Here is a 17457-nt window from a genome sequence, read left to right as displayed (position 1 = left end):
ACTCTGTCCCCCCTCCCCACCAACCTGCCTGACTCTGTGCCCCCCTCCCCACCAACCCGCCCAACTCTGTCCCCCCCTCCCCACCAACCCGCCTGACTCTGTCCCCCACTCCCCACCAACCCGCCCAACTCTGTCCCCCCTCCCCACCAACCTGCCTGACTCTGTCCCCCCCTCCCCACCAACCCGCCCAACTCTGTCCCCCCTCCCCACCAACCTGCCTGACTCTGTCCCCCCCTCCCCACCAACCCGCCCAACTCTGTCCCCCCTCCCCACCAACCTGCCTGACTCTGTCCCCCCTCCCCACCAACCCGCCCAACTCTGTCCCCCCTCCCCACCAACCTGCCTGACTCTGTCCCCCACTCCCCACCAACCCGCCCAACTCTGTCCCCCCCTCCCCACCAACCCGCCTGACTCTGTCCCCCCCTCCCCACCAACCCGCCCAACTCTGTCCCCCCCTCCCCACCAACCCGCCTGACTCTGTCCCCCCCTGCCCACCAACCCGCCTGACTCTGTACCCCCCTCCCCACCAACCTGCCTGATCCTGTCTCCCCCTCCCCACCACCAACCCGCCTGATCCTGTCCCCCCCTCCCCACCAACCCGCCTGACCCTGTGGGTAATGGTTTTCCGGTTGTCACTCCTCAGATTTCGGCTTGGCCACCAGATGCAGGAAGAACAGTCTGATGAGCACCTTCTGTGGCTCGATGCCATACACGGCACCAGAGATCCTCCAAGGCCAGAGGTACAAGGGAGAACACGCAGACATATGGAGCATGTAAGAGCAGAGAAACACATCCCAACTTAATTGTTCCTTAATCCCTGATGTTCCACTGTCCTCGCTCTCTCTCTCTCTCTCTCTCTACAACATCTGTAGCTTCTGGTTTCCCCTTGACCTTGTCACCCGCAGAATTGGCTGTCGAATGGTTGAAAACTCTCCTGTCCCACACTGAAGTGTTTCTGCCCTCTGCCATGACAGTGTGATCAGTTTATGTATTGTTCTCTCTCTTCCCCCTCCCCCAGGGGTGTTGTCCTATACGCAATGGTTACTGGAAAACTTCCATTCACCGAATTCCAACCTGGTAAACTGCTGGAGGAGATAAAATGTGGCGTACTTTACCATGAGCGTTTGTCAACAGGTAACTACCTCCCTGCTTAAACCCTTTGATTGTTTTAAATGGACCAATCAGTCTCTCGTGGCATTGCCCAATGGGGAGTTCCAGCTAAAGGGTGGGGGGGAGTGGGGGTTAATTCTCCCTCTCTATTGCGGTAACTTTTGGTAGAAACATCATTCACAGGGAGATTCCCAGGGGAGGTGGGGGTTAGTGATTTAATTGATTCCCTCCTTACTATTAATTCCTTTGCATTTTGAATGGAAATTGTCTATGTGAACGCGTCACGGTGTAATTACAGACTCCTACCAGTGGTGGTGCTGCTGCGCTGCCTGTAGAGGCAGGAAGCTGTCATTAGACTGTGACCAGTCCACATAATTCAATCTCAGGGTGTGGGCATTGCTGGAAATGCCAGCAATTATTGCCCATCCCTAATTGCCCTTCATCGAGTAGCTTACTGGGCCACTTCAGAGGGCGGCTAAATGGCGTTGGTCTGGAGTCACATATATAACAGATCAGGTAAGGGTGGCAGTTTTTGCTCCCTAAAGGACATTTGTGAACCAGTTGGGATTTTACCCTCCGGAGCTGCTGACCCAATGTTAATGCGGCCGTGGTTCAAGCAATGTGAACAATTGGCCAGAGCACGTCCCAGTCGCCCTATACCCTAGGGGTCTGATATTCCCCTGTGGATGGTTTATTATCTTTTTAAGTATAAACAGTCGCTTGTTAGTACAGAACTTGAATATCACTGAAAAGAGAGACATGCTGTCGAATCTTTTCATCTTGCACTCATCAGGACAAACACAAGAATGCCAAATTTCAAACAATCACAATAATACACGCTACAGGAGAAAAGGCTGCTGATTGGTTGGCAAGTCGACTCTGATTGGCCGAGGCATTGCCATGGAGAATGCAATGGCAAACTATGGGCTCCCCAAGCTCTCAGATAATACAAAAAAAGGTGCAAGGCTTGAACATATTCCTCCTGTTTGCAGAGAACGGGTCCCTGGGTGTGATTGTACGTTGCTGGGTGTGATTGTACGTTGCTGGGTGTGATTGTACGTTGCTGGGTGTGATGGTACGTTGCTGGGTGTGATTGTACGTTGCTGGGTGTGATTGTACGTTGCTGGGTGTGATTGTACGTTGCTGGGTGTGATTGTACGTTGCTGGGTGTGATGGTACGTTGCTGGGTGTGATTGTACGTTGCTGGGTGTGATTGTACGTTGTTGGGTGTGATGGCACGTTGCTGGGTGTGATTGTACGTTGCTGGGTGTGATTGTACGTTGCTGGGTGTGATTGTACGTTGCTGGGTGTGATTGTACGTTGCTGGGTGTGATGGTACGTTGCTGGGTGTGATGGTACGTTGCTGGGTGTGATTGTACGTTGCTGGGTGTGATTGTACGTTGTTGGGTGTGATTGTACGTTGCTGGGTGTGATTGTACGTTGCTGGGTGTGATTGTACGTTGCTGGGTGTGATGGTACGTTGCTGGGTGTGATGGTACGTTGCTGGGTGTGATGGTACGTTGTTGGGTGTGATGGTACGTTGTTGGGTGTGATCGTATGTTGCTGGGTGTGATTGTAAGTTGCTGGGTGTGATTGTACGTTGTTGGGTGTGATGGTACGTTGCTGGGTGTGATGGTACATTGTTGGGTGTGATGGTACGTTGTTGGGTGTGATGGTACGTTGTTGGGTGTGATTGTACGTTGCTGGGTGTGATTGTAAGTTGCTGGGTGTGATTGTACGTTGTTGGGTGTGATGGTACGTTGCTGGGTGTGATGGTACGTTGCTGGGTGTGATTGTAAGTTGCTGGGTGTGATTGTACGTTGTTGGGTGTGATGGTACGTTGCTGGGTGTGATGGTACGTTGTTGGGTGTGATGGTACGTTGTTGGGTGTGATTGTGCGTTGCTGGGTGTGATTGTACGTTGCTGGGTGTGATTGTACGTTGCTGGGTGTGATTGTACGTTGCTGGGTGTGATTGTACGTTGCTGCACGCAGGTCTAAATGAAAGATGAGCTCGACTGGTTTCCTTCACTAAAGTGTTTTGTTTTGGGTTTTGGTTTCTTTAGGGTTTGCCTGTTAGCCTAAGAATGCTACCATGGGCTGTTATTCGTAAAAAAACATTCTTGTTTATCTACAGATCTGTGTACATTTCAAGACAAGGTTGTATTTCTGCTTCCCACTAGATCTCAGTTACTTAATCATGTGATGTTGCACCATAGTTACATCAGTATCAGGTGCCCCTGATCGTAACCCTTTACTCTACATAAAGGATATTAGGACATTTTTACATTAGTCAACGATAGTTGTCATGGTCACCCACTAGCTTTATATTCCAGAGTTTATTAACTGAATTTAAATTCCACCAGTTGCCATTTGAACCCTTGACCCAGAGCATTAGCCTGGGCCTCTGCATTACTTAGTCTAGTGACATTACCACTTTACCACTGTCTTCACCCTATGGTCTCCCCCATTGCAAGGACCACCCCACTGATAACTAACGGGCGTGGGAGGCTCAGATTTGGACCACAGACCAGCAGCAGATGCAGCAAGATGTGAAGGAGTCTGTCCTAGAGGAAGATTACGAGGTGGGAATGAAGGTGCAGAATACCCAGTCTACCATGGATGGAAGACAAAGATACGATCAAAGATGACATTCCTTCAGGTCTTTTGAATGCTTAAGAAGCTGCTGTTTGGCAGTGTGTGGGATTTTGTGGCCATGGCTCTCTGTACCCTGGACAACCCAAAGCTCTGCCAGCCTCACCTGTTGCTGTACTGTAGTCAGCAACGTGTTGAACAGGGCATCTGTGACCTGAGCTGCCCATGACTCACCGAGTCTCCTGTGGATTATTAGAGACAAACCATCACTGAAGTTACCAGTCTAGAAGTAAATAACTAGGGCGAATTGAAAGTATTTACCTCCTTGGTGAGACGGTCTGCTCACACTGCTCCCCAGTGACTAGACCGCTCGTGGTAGACACAGTACCTGTCAACATCTATGGAATTCATTGCCACAGAAGGCTGTGGAAGCCAGGTCATTGAGTGTATTTAAGACGGAGATAGATAGGTTCTTGATTGCTAAGGGGATCAAAGGTTACGGGGAGAAGGCGGGAGAATGGGGTAGAGAAACTTATCAGCCATGATTGAATGGCGGAGCAGACTCGATGGGCCAATTGGCCTAATTTCTGCTCCTATGTCATATGGTCTTAACATAGGAACAGGAGGAGGCCATTCAGGCCCTCGAGTCTCTTCTGTCATTTTAATCAATCGTGGCTGATCTGTATCTCAACCCTATTTACCCACTTTTGCTCCATATTCTGATACCCTAACTCAACAGCATCCCAGCATCCACACCGTCCAGGGTGAGTTCCAAATTTCCACGACTCTTTCTGTGGAAGAAGCGCAGTTGACATGTTTGAAGTTTGGCATTTCTTGTGCTTGTCCTGATGATGAAATGCTTCAGCAACGAGACTCTCTTTTCAACAAGATCCTATTTCTGTACCAACAATTAACCCGATTTCCTTCATTCACCCCCTCCCCCAACCGTCACTCTCTCTCCAGCGGCTGATAGTAAAGCAAACTGGAGGCCCCAGAAGGCTGGCCCTCTTCTGAATTGCGAGGACTCCCCAACTTTTCCTCATGAGAGAAGTTAAAAGAAGAGAAAAACCGGGTGGAAAAATCCCCTCAAAACCCAGAACAGGAAATTTCCTGAACCAAATGTGTTTGTCTCGTATCTTCATACACATTTTTTCCCCCCCTTTGGGGAACAATGGGAAAGTGTGGGGTGAATTTCAATGTGTCTTGAACCATATTGTGAACATCTTCTGTGGCTGACAAGACCTGGGTGGGGCTTGAACCTTGAGTTTCTGACTCAAGGGCCACAACTCCTCCATGGACTGAGTGTGATCTGTAAAGATGGTGACTTTGTCTACGATGTGATCTTAGCTCCACTCTGGAATCAATCCAGCTCCCTCTTCAAAACAGAGATTCGACGCACTTCCAGAGATCCTCTCTGGAAAATCACTAACATCTATTCATGCTTCTGAAACAAAATAAAAACAGAATTACCTGGAAAAACTCAGCAAGTCTGGCAGCATCGGCGGAGAAGAAATCAGTCAACGTTTCGAGCCCTCATGGCCCTTCAGCAGAACTGAAGCATAGTTTCAACAAGGGAGAAATATAAATTGGTTTAAGGTGGGTGGGGGGGAAGAGACACATTGAGGGTGTGGTGTGAGCAGATAATCAAAAGATGTCAGAGACAAAAGGGTCAAAGAGGTGTTGAAGGTGGTGGTCTTTGTCTGAGAAAAGTGCTAATTAAGAATGCAAGACAGGATATTCAAAGTACAGCTCTAGTGGGGGTGGGGTGGAAAGACTAAAGGTTTTAGTTTTAGATTTAAAAATAATGGAAATAGGTGGGGAAAGAAGAATCTATATAAATTATTGAAAAAAAAGGCGGGTGGGGGGGGGAAAGAAACGGGGTGGGGATGGGGGGAGGGGGAGTTTAAGATCTAAAGTTGTTGAATTCAATATTCAGCCCAGAAGGCTGTAAAGTGCCTAGTCGGAAGATGAGGTGCTGTTCCTCCAGTTTGCGTTGGGCTTCACTGGAACAATGCAGCAAGCCAAGGACAGACATGTGGGCAAGAGAACAGGGTGGAGTGTTAAAATGGCAAGCGACAGGGAGGTTTGGGTCTTTCTTGCGGACAGACCGCAGGTGTTCCGCAAAACGGTCGCCCAGTTTGCGTTTGGTCTCTCCAATGTAGAGGAGACCGCATTGGGAGCAACGAATGCAGTAGACTAAGTTAGGGGAAATGCAAGTGAAATGCTGCTTCACTTGAAAGGAGTGTTTGGGCCCTTGGACGGTGAGGAGAGAGGAATGCTTCATGCTTCTGCATAGTTTCGATGCATGTTACCTGGTTCTCCCCCAAACTGGAATAATCTGTCAATAGCAATCCAGCTTTACCATTATTTTATGGACCTCTGTCAGGTCATATCTAAGCTGGTCTAATAGACCTTGAGTCTACATGAGTAACTGAGGATCTTTAAGTGAGGGAACATTCTGAAAGCGCTCTGCTCCAACCCACCACGTGAAAGGATCAAACTGGATACAGTGCTCCAGACACAGTCTAAGCTGAGATCTTGGATAATGTACGTCAATTTGTACTGAATGAATCTGTAAGTACATCCCAGTTTGCTCTCTCCTACCACTGACTGAAGAAGATGCTGTGCTAACAAATAAAGTTAACACGGCTGAGATGTGGGCATAACCGGCAAGGCCAGTACTTTTGACCACTCCTAATTGCCTTTGAACTGAAGGCCACTTCAGAGCCAACCATGTTGCTGTGGGTCTGGAGTCACATGTAGGCCAGACCAGATAAGGATGGCAGATTTCCTTCCCTAAAGGGCATTAGTGAACCAGATGGGGTTTTTACAACAATCATTTCATGGTCACCATCAGCATTACTGAGATGAGTTTTCGATTCCAGGTTTGTCAATTGAATTTAAATTTCACCAGCTGCCCTGGTGGGATTTGAACCCTTGTGCTCAGAGCATGGGCCCAATTACTAGTCCAGTGACATTACCACTATGCCACCACCACCTTCCCAATCAAAGACTTATTATTTATTGATGTTTCTAAAAGTGTTTCCTTTCTGAATTGATTGACAAAGCCTGCCAAGATCTGATCGGTAAGATGCTACAGTGGAACCCGTCAGCCCGTCTTGCACTGAGTGAGATCCGCACACATCCCTGGATGCTGCCGGCCGCATCCTTCCTCTTCCAGAAGGTCAGAGTCTTCATGGACGCTTCCTCGGAGAAGGAGCAACACAAAGAAACAACTGCCAAAGGTTTGCACGTTCGCTCTCTACTCTTGATGCTCAACTGAAGCCGGCTTGCCTCTGCGCCCAATGACCCACATCTGGCAACGCCTCCAATCTAAAATTCTCATCCTACTGTTTCTAGTCCCTCCATGGCCTCGCTCTTCTCCATCTCTGTAATCTGCCCAGCAATGCTTCCCTCAAAACCGCCTATTTCCACCTCCGTAACATTGCCTGACTTCACTTGTCGCAGCTCATCCGCTGCCAAAACCCTCACCTATGCCCTTGTTACCTCTGGACTTGACTATTCCAACGCGCTCCTGACTGCTCTCCCACATCCTACCCTCCGTAAACCTGAGGTCAACAAAAATTCTGCTGTCTGTTAACTCGCACCCGGTCCCATTCCCCTATCACCCCTGTGCTCACTGACCTACATTGGCTCCCGGTTAAGCAACGTCTTGATTTTAAAATTCTTGTCCTTGTTTTCAAATCCCTCTAACAATCCTGTGAGACATCTGTGCTCCTCTAATTCGGGTCTCTTGAGCATCCCCGATTTTAATCCCTCCACTATTGGTGGCTGTGCCTTCATTAGCCTAGGCCCCAAGCTCTGAAATTCCCTCCCTACGCCTCTCTCCCTCACCTTCCTCCTTTAAGACTCTCCTTAAAACCTACCTCTTTGACCAAGCTTTTGACTTGACCTAATATCTCCTTATGTAACGCAGTGTTGTATTTTGTTTTATAATGTTTCTGTGAAGCCCCTTGGGACATTTCATGGCATTAGAGGTGCCATATAAATATAAATTGTTGTTGAGACATCTGTGCTCCCCTAATTATGGCCTCAAGCACCCCCAATTTTAACTGCGTTATCATTGGCGGCTGTATCTTCAGCTGCTAAGGCTCTGAGCTCTGGAATCCCGAAACCTCTCTTTTCTCCTTTAAGATGCTCCTGAAAATCTACCTTTTTAAAACAAAGGTTTGGTCACCTGGCTCATTATTTCCTTTCTGGGCTATGGAGGCCCGTTTGAATAGGATAAAAGCTTTTAGAAATCGAGGCGTTGCCAAATCGAGAGCTAGTGTAGGTCAGTGAACACAGGGTGGCGGGTGAACGGGACTTGGTGCTAGTTAGGACAAACCACCAGTAGAGTTTTGGGAATTGGGGTCAGCTTTGTTCTCAGAGAATCTCTGAGCTTCACGATCACTTTTACCACGTACCAGCTATTTAATCGTTCCCAGCAGCCATCCCTGAATAATGAGAAGCTGGAAGGCAGTCTTGGTCTCCCGATAGCAGAGTGGCTGGCAGAGTTACTCGCTTGTAGAGCTCCTGATCTCAGTCTGAATCCAGTGTACGTGCAAATGGACATCGGGTGCAGACAGGATGAGAACATAAGAAATAGGAGGAGTAGCAGGCCATTTGGCCCCTTGAGCCTGCTCTGCCAGTCAATAAGATTGTGGCTGATCTGATTGTGGCCTTAACTCCACTCTCCTGTCTGCCCCCCAGAAGCCTCGACTCCCTTGTTAATCAAAAACCTGTCTAACTCAGCCTTGAATATATTCAATGACCCAGCCTCCACCGCTCTCTGTGGAAGAGAATTCCAAAGACTAACCACCCTCTGCAGGAGGAAGTTCCTCCTCATTTCTGTCTTAAATGGGAGACCCCTTATTTTGAAACTGTACCTCCTGGTTCTAGATACCCGTGTGAGGGGAAACATCCTCTCAGTATCTACCCTGTCAAGCTCCCTGACCAACACAAAGCGGCAGACAATGAGTGGGCCCTTGGGTGAGACACTACAGCACGAGTGAGGCCTCTGACAGTGCCCTGTAGTGAGCCAGTACCTTCAGCAGAGAAACTACTGGTGGAACAGAGTGGGGAGGAGGCTAATATTGTAACTGCCTTCGAGTGCAGTAATTAACAGCAACAAGTGCAGATTAATACCACACTTCTCTGATTTTCTTGTAGAAGATTTAACGTAAACAGCAAAAGATTTGGGAGGGAGGTTATTGAAGCATAACAGCACAGAGGAAAGCCATTCGGCCCATCGTGCCTGTGCTGGCTGTTTTAGAGAGAGCTATCCAGTTAATCCCACCCCCCCCTTTCAGGATAGGAAGAATTTTTTTTTTTAATAACAAGAGAGTTGTTGAATTCACTGTCGGATGGGATCTGCCTGGAGGCAGATTCAATGGTAATTGTCAAAAGTGAATTTGATTAATATTTGAAGGGAAAATTGTTTGCAGGGATATGGGGTTAGGGCGAGGGAGTGCGACAAAGAGCTGGGTCAAACAGCCTCTGTCTGACAACCCCCAGAACAGTGGAAATTCCACCACCGAGGGTATAACAGAGTATTTATCAGAATGTAAATTACTCCCCTTTTTTGGATTCTTCTGGACTTCAATCACCACCATCTGGTCCAACGAGAGAGTCATTGGTTGGGTGGTAGAGCTGCCAAGGGGAATTCCCTCTTGCACTGGAAGCATCAGGCCTCCACGACCCCTACAGCGGCACAGTTAAGAGCTGTGAACCGAGAACCAAGAACATGGGCCAGCCCTCGAACACCTCTGCAAGCCGATACACTGCAGGCCGCTCAGATCAATATCCAATACCACTCCTACTGCCCGACATTACCTCCTACCCAGTTTATTTTCACCAAGCTTTAATGACCTCAGAATGGGCCAAAGCGACTTACCAGTAATGAAGAACTTTGGTAATTAGGGAACGCGCGTGAGCCAATTTGCACTCAGCAAGCTCGCATGAACAACAATGAGGAAAACTGACCTGCTCAACTTCACATTAGTGTCACAGCAAGTTTTAATGTCCATCTAATAGGGCAGCTTGGGCCTCAATCTGGAAGGTGGCACCGCCAACACTGCAGCACTAACTCAGTACTGCACTGGAGTGTCAGCCTTGATCACGTGTGGAAGCTTTACATTATAAGGGGTGTCAGGAATAAGTCACAGGATTAATATTGTGCCAGTAAGCAGACAGGAGCTTGGAAAGATGCTGATGCCCCTAGTTTGAGGCCTCAAAGTAACTTGCTCCCAGTGCGCTGCTGCTGAGGTGGACATGGACGGTTCAGAATGGCTCCACACCACCTCCTCCGAAATGGAAACACCCAACTTGGCTCAGACTCTCCTCCACCCCCCACCTCACCTTTGCTTCCCCAAAATAATGGCAAATATTGCAAACCCAATATGGGAATGACTGCCTTTTATTAGCAGAGTGCCAAGAGCCAGAACATCATCACCTCTCTCTGTAACCGGGGCCATCATTTGCTTTAATTGTCCTTTGGGATGTGGGCTTCGTTGGCTGGGCCAGCATTTATAGCCCATTCCTAATTGCCCTTGAGAAGGTGGTGGTGAGCTGCCTTCTTGAACCGCTGCAGTCCATGTGGTGTGGGTACACCCACAGTACTGTTAGGGAGGGAGTTCCAGGATTTTGTCCCAGCGACAGTGAAGGAACGGCGATATATTTCCAAGTCAGGGTGGTGAGTGGCTTGGCGGGGAACTTCCAGGTGGTGGTGTTCCCATCTATCTGCTGCCCTTGTCCTTCTAGATGGTAGTGGTTGTGGGAGCCTTGGTGAATTCCTGCAGTGCATCTTGTAGATGGTACACACACTGCTGCTACTGTGTGTCAGCGGTGGAGGGGAGTGGATGTCTTAAACTGAATGAAAGGGGCATACTGATTTGCTTCCGTTACAAAAAGATTTTTGTCCCTGTAGGAGGAGGAAATGATCCCGTGACAAGAAGCCCAAAGGGGAAGAAAGTTTTTATTATCTGTGATTCGAACGCGAGCAAGCTGAAACTCAAACTGGCGGCCGCTAGGCAGGTCTGCCCCGGCAGCAGTTCACCCCAGGAAGGGCAGGCCAAGCCCACATGCCCTCTGACTCCCAATCACCCGCCCAGGGGCGCCAAGAAACCAGCCAATCTCTTCACCATCATGCCAAGACCGCCCACAGCTGCCAAACCCGCTCGCAGCTTTAAGAGACCTGCCTCGGCCTCTAGGCTGAATCCGTGTCTGGCCAGGACACTGCCAGACTCTCAGGAAGGTGCCCGCTGTATGCGCATCTCCAAGTCGAGCCAGCGGATCAACCCAACAGCGGAGTACCTTCCGCGGCAGCTGAAAGGATTCTAGGGCGGGAGCTTCTCCAGAATCTGCGTCCTCTCCCTCTTTGATTAGTTTTAAATGAATCCACTGGCATTTACCAATTCTTGTATTAAGAGAAGTTGATCAATAAATAACAAGAAATGGCAGCCAGTCCGGTGCCAAAGAACAGGTTTCATTTACAGCTTCAGCAGGTAGCCTCACGCTCCCAAGAGCCTACAGCCACCTCCTCCCAGCTTAATACTTCTCTGTCTGTAACCCTGAACTGATGAGCACGCTCCATTGTCTATAATGGGTGAGTTTGTGTGAATAGGATGTACCTCCTACACAGCGAGGGGCAGTATTAATGGAGAGGCACAAGTATTGACAAGACTGCACGAGGATTGACAAGACTGCAAATAGCTTTATTTAAACTGCAGTCAGTGATTAGCATACACTGTAACCGCTTATAGGGGATAAGGGTTTGAGCACACAAGAGGAAGGAAGGTTACTTAACGAGGGATATACCGGGATTGGAAGCAGTTCAGAGAAGGTTCACTTGGCTGATTCCTAGGATGAAGGTGTTGTCTTATGAGGAAAAGTTGAGCAAGTTGGACCTATGCTCACTGGAGTTTAGAGGAATGAGAGGCGCTGTTGTTGTAACAAGATTCTGAGGGGGCGTGACAGGGTCGATGCTGGGAGGATCTTTCCCCTCGTGGGGAAGCCTAGTAATAGGGGGAACAGTTTAAAAATAAAGAGCCTCCCATTTACGATGGAGACGAGGAGGAATTTCAACCTGAACGTGATACAAATACGAAACATTTCTTGTAGTAGGTTAAGGTGCTCTCTGCCCAACCCTGACCCCTGATGGTTCAGGGCAGATTGTACTGCCCAGGGTCTTGAGGGGACTAGATGCTGAAGGGTTGCTTCCCCTTGTTGGGGAATCTAGAATTATGGGGCACAGTTTAAAAATTAGGGGTCTCCCGTTTCAGACCGGGACGAGAGGAATTTTATCTCTCAGAGGGTCGTTAGTCTGTGGAACTCTCTTCCCCAGAAAGCAGTGGAGGGTGGGTCAAAGGATAGATTCAAGGCAGAGTTAGACAGATTTTTAACTGACAAGGGAGTCAAGGGTTATAGAGGGCAGACTGGAAAATGGAGTTCAGGCCACGTCAGATCAGCCATGATCCTATTGAACTGCGCAGCAGGCTTGAGGGGCTGAATGGCCTAGTGTGGCTCCTATTTATGTAACCAAATAGGAAGCAGGTGCTTTCACTGGTTAGGCTTTCATCTACTTTTCATTCAGGGCAGGTTAATGAGGTGTCAGCGTGGATGCAAACACAGCTGTTTGTACACTGGCAAAGTGGTCACCACTTTCTGCCCGTCTTAATCAAAGGCATGTTAAGTGGTAGGGTCTGTCGTTCCCGTGATGTTTCTGAAGAGTTTGAAAACAGATACAAACAACAAATCGTTTTAATCAGCTACAGAAGCCAAACTTAAAACCATGTCTTTTCGTTTTATTTGGGCGGTTGGAGTGGGGAAGGGGTAGGGAGAGAGAGTTAATCACCAGCCATTCATTGTTGGAGGAGTAAATTTGCTCATGTGTTTCTCAGGCAAGACACTAGGAGGCGCCCATACACAGGAGCCATGTTCCTCACCCCTCACATCCTTCATTCTTTACTGGGCTTGGGGGGGGTGGTGGGGTGCAGGGAGAAAGGGTTTTACACTGTTACTGGTAGCACAGCTGTGATCAAATTGGTTAAACCAATCTCACGCACCCACGTGCTGCCAGTCTGCCTGTCACCTGTCAGTTAAAGGGAAGAGACAGACTGCTTAAAATACAACAGAAAAACAAGCTTACGTTCCTGTGGCACCTTTCGTGACCTCAGGAGATCCCGAAGCACTTTGCAGCCAGTTAAATATTTTTTTGAAGTGTAGTCATTGTTGGAATGAAGAAGCCTGACAACCAATTTACACAGTAAGATCCCACAAACAGCAACGACCAAACAATCTGTTCTTTGTGATATTGACTGAGGGATAAACGTTGGTCAGGACACTGGGGGGAGATCTCCCCTGCTGCTCTTCAAATAGTGCCATGGGGATATTTTACATCCACCTGAGAGGACAGGCAGGGCCTCAATTTAATGTTTAAACCAAAAGATGCACTGCTGACAGTGCAGAATTCCCTCAGTACTACACAGGCAGCAACAGCCTAGATTATGCGCTCAACTCTCTGGAGTGAGTTTTGAATACATCCTCTGACTTAGCTACACACTGAGCCAGAGCTGACAAAGAATTGGAACGAGAATGGGGTGGGTGGGAGGGAGAGCAAAGCCCATTACCACCCCTTCCAAGAGTTCCGACTGGTATACTCGCAGGATAGTGCGGGGGTGTGTGGGGCACTGGAGACACACTGTATTGTAGTTAGAGGGCACTCCAGGCAGCTCGCAGGTCCCGAGGTACACAGGCTCAGGACTCTGGGCTGGGACTAGGACAGAGGTGGAGGCGAGGAGTCCTGCACTCCATCCGTGAAAGCCACGAGGATTGGGAGACAAATGGGATTGTTCTTGGAATAAACTGGGGACAAGCCTCCATACCCAGATGTCTCCCTTCATTGAATAAATTCCCTTCTTTCCTTTCCCAAATTTCCACACACACACACACACACACACATGCAAACATACTGTACTCCCAAGGGAAGGGACAAAAGAGTGATAAAAGCAAAGAACTGAGGATGCTGGAAATCCAAAACAAAAACAAAAACAGAAATACCTGGAAAAACTCAGCAGGTCTGGCAGCATCGGTGGAGAAGAGCACAGTTGACATTTTGAGTCCTCATGACCCTTCGACAGAAGGAAGGGACAAAAGTGAGTCCTCCCAATCCTGGCTCAGTGTTGAAGAGGTACCTGAGGTGATCTGATAGGGAATTCCCTATTGGGGGGTGGGGAGAGAGGGAGAGAGAGAGTAGGGCTGCTACTCTCTGCCAATTATTTCACAGTGGGAAGACTGGAGAAGGACTGGTGTGATCCCACACACTACCGTGAGTGACCTTGTTGCTTTGCAAAACCACTTACAAAACAGTGAATAAGAGATCACAGAGCTCTTCAGATGTGGCTCTGTAAACGGTAGACACTTGGACCTGGCCACTCCATCACCTCTCCAGTCCCTCTGGGCTTTCCCCACGCGCTCTGCGCCCGCGTTCTCTCTCCCCCGCCCTGTTCTTCAACAATTCTTCTTTTTCCTTTGCAATCCGTTGCTGTTCTTCCTCATCCTGCATCTTCAGCTTCCCTTCGATCTCCTCGGGAATCTCCACCTCCAGCAGGTTCTCCATTCCGGCCTCAGGCTCATCAGAGATCAGCACCTGGGTAAAGGGAACACAACCGGCTGGTGTTAAGCAGAATCCTGTGGTGTATTTTTTAAATACCGTCTCTTGCCAACGCAATATGGCCACTGATACTCAGCTCCGCGTGCACACTGGTCCGAGCATGATGTCAACCTGCAGCCTGGAACTCAAGAGTGGCAGAACGGAGAAGCAGGAATTTGCATACGGGAAACTAAAATCTTCTCCTTTTGGGATATATTACTGCAGTGACATTGAGTGTTTCTAAACTCTGTCTCACTATCCCAGTAATGTTAAGTGCAACCTACAATCCACTTACGTTACTGGGATGGTGAGACAGAGTTTAGAAACACTCAACATCATGATTGCAGTAAAATATCCCACAAGGAAAAGATTTTAGTTTCCTGTCTGCAAATCCTTCCCTTCTAACTCCCTGTAAAAGGAGTTTCCAAAATCCATCACTCAGTACAGGATGGAAATTCACAACATTCTCTCCTCCTGCTGCCAGTGATGGACTGCACGTGACCTGCTGCCTGTTGTCCCCTATACCAATGGTGGCCATTAACCCAGGCCTGTCATCAGTTTACAAATACGCACGCACGGCACTGGCAGCAAATGCAACGTTTTTAAAATTCTTTCATGGGATGTGAGCATCGCTGGCTAGGCCAGCATTTATTGCCCATCCCTAGTTGCCCTTGAGGTGGGGGTGAGCTGCCTTCTTGAACCACTGCAGTCCATGTGGTGTAGGTACACCCACAGTGCTGTTAGGGAGAGTGCTCTGGGAGTTTGATCCAGTGACAGTGAAGCAATGGCGTATTATTTCCAAGTCAGGATGGTGAGTGGCTTGGTGGGGAACTTTCAGGTGGTGGTGTTCCCGTGTGTCTGCTGCCCTTGTCCTTCCTGGTAGCAGAGGTCATGGGTCACAGTGTATCTTGTAGATGGTACACACTGCTGCCACGGTGGTGGAGGGAGTGGATGGTGAAGGCGATGGATGGGGTTTCCAATCAAGTGGGCTGCTTTTTCCTGGATGGTGTCGAGCTTCTTGAGTGTTGTGGGCGCTGCACTCACCCAGGCAAGTGGAGAATATTCCATCACACCCCTGACTTGTGTCTTGGAGATGATGGACAGGCTTTGGGGGATCAGTGGGTGAGTTACTCTCTGCAGAATTCCCAGCCTCTGACCAGCTTTGTAGCCACAGTATATGGCTAAGTCCAGTTCAATTCTGATCAATGCTAAGTCCCAGGATGTTGACAGAATTAATTAATGATCTCAAAGTGAAAGCGCACCTAGGTAGCAGGGTCTTAGAAGAAGTGACTAGTGAGAGTTGATACCTTGGTTTTAATTTTCCAAAATTTCCTAGATTCGGGAAGGGATTCATTAGATTGGAAAATAGCAAATGTAACTCGTTTATTCATAAGGAGGGGTGGAGACTGAAAGCAAGAAACTACAGGCCAGTTAGCATAATATGTCAGAGGGAAAAGGTTAAAAGCTATTATTAAAGATGTTATAGCAGGGCACCTAGAAAAGTTCAAGGTCATCAGGCAGAGTCAACATGGTTTTGTGAAAGGGAAATCATGTTTGACTAATTTATTGGAGTCTTTGAATGTGAGCCCTTATCCACATGTGCTGGATAAAGGGGAACCGGTGGATATACTGTACTTAGGCTTTTGATAAAGTGTCACATCAAAGGTTACTGCAAAAAAAAAGCTTATGGTGTAGGGGGTAACATATTGGCATGGATAGGCCATTGGCTAGCTAACAGGAAGCAGAAGGTAGGCAAAAACGGGTCTTTTTCTCGTTGACAAGCTGTAATGAGTGGTGTGTCACAGGGATCAGTGCTGGGACCTCAGTTTTTTACAATTTATATAAACGATTTGGATGTAGGGACCAAAGGTAAAGCTGCTAAATTTGCTGATGACAAAGATAGGTAGGAAAGTAAGTTGTGAAGAGGACATAAGGAGGCAACAAATGGACAGAGAAAGGTTAACCGAGTGGGAAAAGGTCTGGGAAATGGAGTATATCATGTGGGCAAATGTGAAATTCTGCATTTTAGCAGGAAGAATATAAAGGATGCAGATTATGTAAATGGTGAGAGATTGCAGAGCTCTGAGATTCAGCAGGATCTGGGTGTCCTCGTGCATGAATCACAAAAGGCTAGTATGTAGGTACAGCAAGTGATTAAGAGAGTTAATAGAATGTTATTGTTTATTGTGAGGGGAATTGAATACAAAAGTAGGGAGGTTATGTTTCAGTTGTGGTCTCACCAATGCCCTGTACATCTGGAGTACGATGTACAGTATTGGTCTCCTCAATTAAGGAAAGATGTAAATGCATTAGCAGTTCGGAGAAGGTTTACTAGACTAATGACAGGAATGGACGGGTTTTCTTGGAAAGGGTGGGCTTGTATCCACTGGAGTTTAGAAGAGTAAGAGGCAACTTCGTTGAAACATATGAGATCCTGAAGGGACTTGACAGGGTGGATGTGGAGAGGATGTTTCCTCTTGTGGGAAAATCTGGAACTGGGGTCATTGTTTAAAAATAAGGGCTCACCCATTTAAAATAGAGATGGGGAGAATTTTTTTCTCTCAGAGAGTTGAGAGTCTCTGGAACTCTTTTCCTGAAAAGGCGGTGGAAGCAGAGTCTTTGAATATTTTTAAGGCAGAGCTGGACAGATTCTTGATAAACAAGGGGGTGAAAGGTTATCGGGGGTAGGCGGGAATGTGGGGTTGAGGTTACAATCAGATCAGCCACGATCTTATTGAATGGCGGGGCAGGCTCGAGGGGCCGAGTGGCCTCCTCCTGCTCCTGATTCGTATGTATGTTCATACAATTCAGCGATGGCAATGCCATTGAATGTCAAGGGGAGATGGGTAGATCCTTGTAGGAGATGGTCACCGCCTGGCACTTGTGGACGTGAATGTTATGGCAATAAAAGCTGAAAATGCTGGAAAAACTCAGCAGGTCTGACCACATCTGTGGAGAGAGGAACAGAGTTAATGTTGGAGTCTGTATGACCCTTCCTCAGAGCTGAAGGTATCGATATCGAGGTGTCAGTCACTGGAATCTGAGATACACAGATAACCGGGACAGCTGGTCTGAAACACTTGGCACCTATTGTAATAGATAG

At 48.1% G+C, this 17457-nt stretch overlaps 1 protein-coding gene across 1 annotated transcript; it reads left to right on the top strand.

Moving 5' to 3' along the window:
• The first annotated feature begins 1024 nt into the window (after window positions 1–1024).
• On the top strand, window positions 1025–11166 carry LOC144678416 (uncharacterized). Its single transcript, XM_078538207.1, has 3 exons — window positions 1025–1134; window positions 6772–6948; window positions 10632–11166. Exons 1-3 carry the CDS (start codon window positions 1038–1040, stop codon window positions 11042–11044), a joined length of 687 nt encoding a protein of 228 aa, XP_078394333.1. The 5' UTR covers window positions 1025–1037; the 3' UTR covers window positions 11045–11166.
• The last annotated feature ends 6291 nt before the right edge of the window (window positions 11167–17457 follow it).

The sequence above is a fragment of the Cetorhinus maximus genome, unplaced genomic scaffold, assembly GCF_964194155.1.
Source record: "Cetorhinus maximus unplaced genomic scaffold, sCetMax3.hap1.1 HAP1_SCAFFOLD_4231, whole genome shotgun sequence".
NCBI classification, from domain to species: domain Eukaryota; kingdom Metazoa; phylum Chordata; class Chondrichthyes; order Lamniformes; family Cetorhinidae; genus Cetorhinus; species Cetorhinus maximus.
This window is presented reverse-complemented; position numbering and strand designations above follow the sequence as displayed.

Excerpts from the sequence above, each read along its gene's own strand:
- LOC144678416 (XM_078538207.1), top strand. The coding sequence starts at position 1,038 with ATGGTTACTGGAAAACTTCCATTCACCGAATTCCAACCTGGTAAACTG. Across the intron at positions 1,135-6,771 it reads CCATGAGCGTTTGTCAACAG|CCTGCCAAGATCTGATCGGT; the intron begins GTAACTACCTCC and ends TGATTGACAAAG. Across the intron at positions 6,949-10,631 it reads CAAAGAAACAACTGCCAAAG|GAGGAGGAAATGATCCCGTG; the intron begins GTTTGCACGTTC and ends TTGTCCCTGTAG.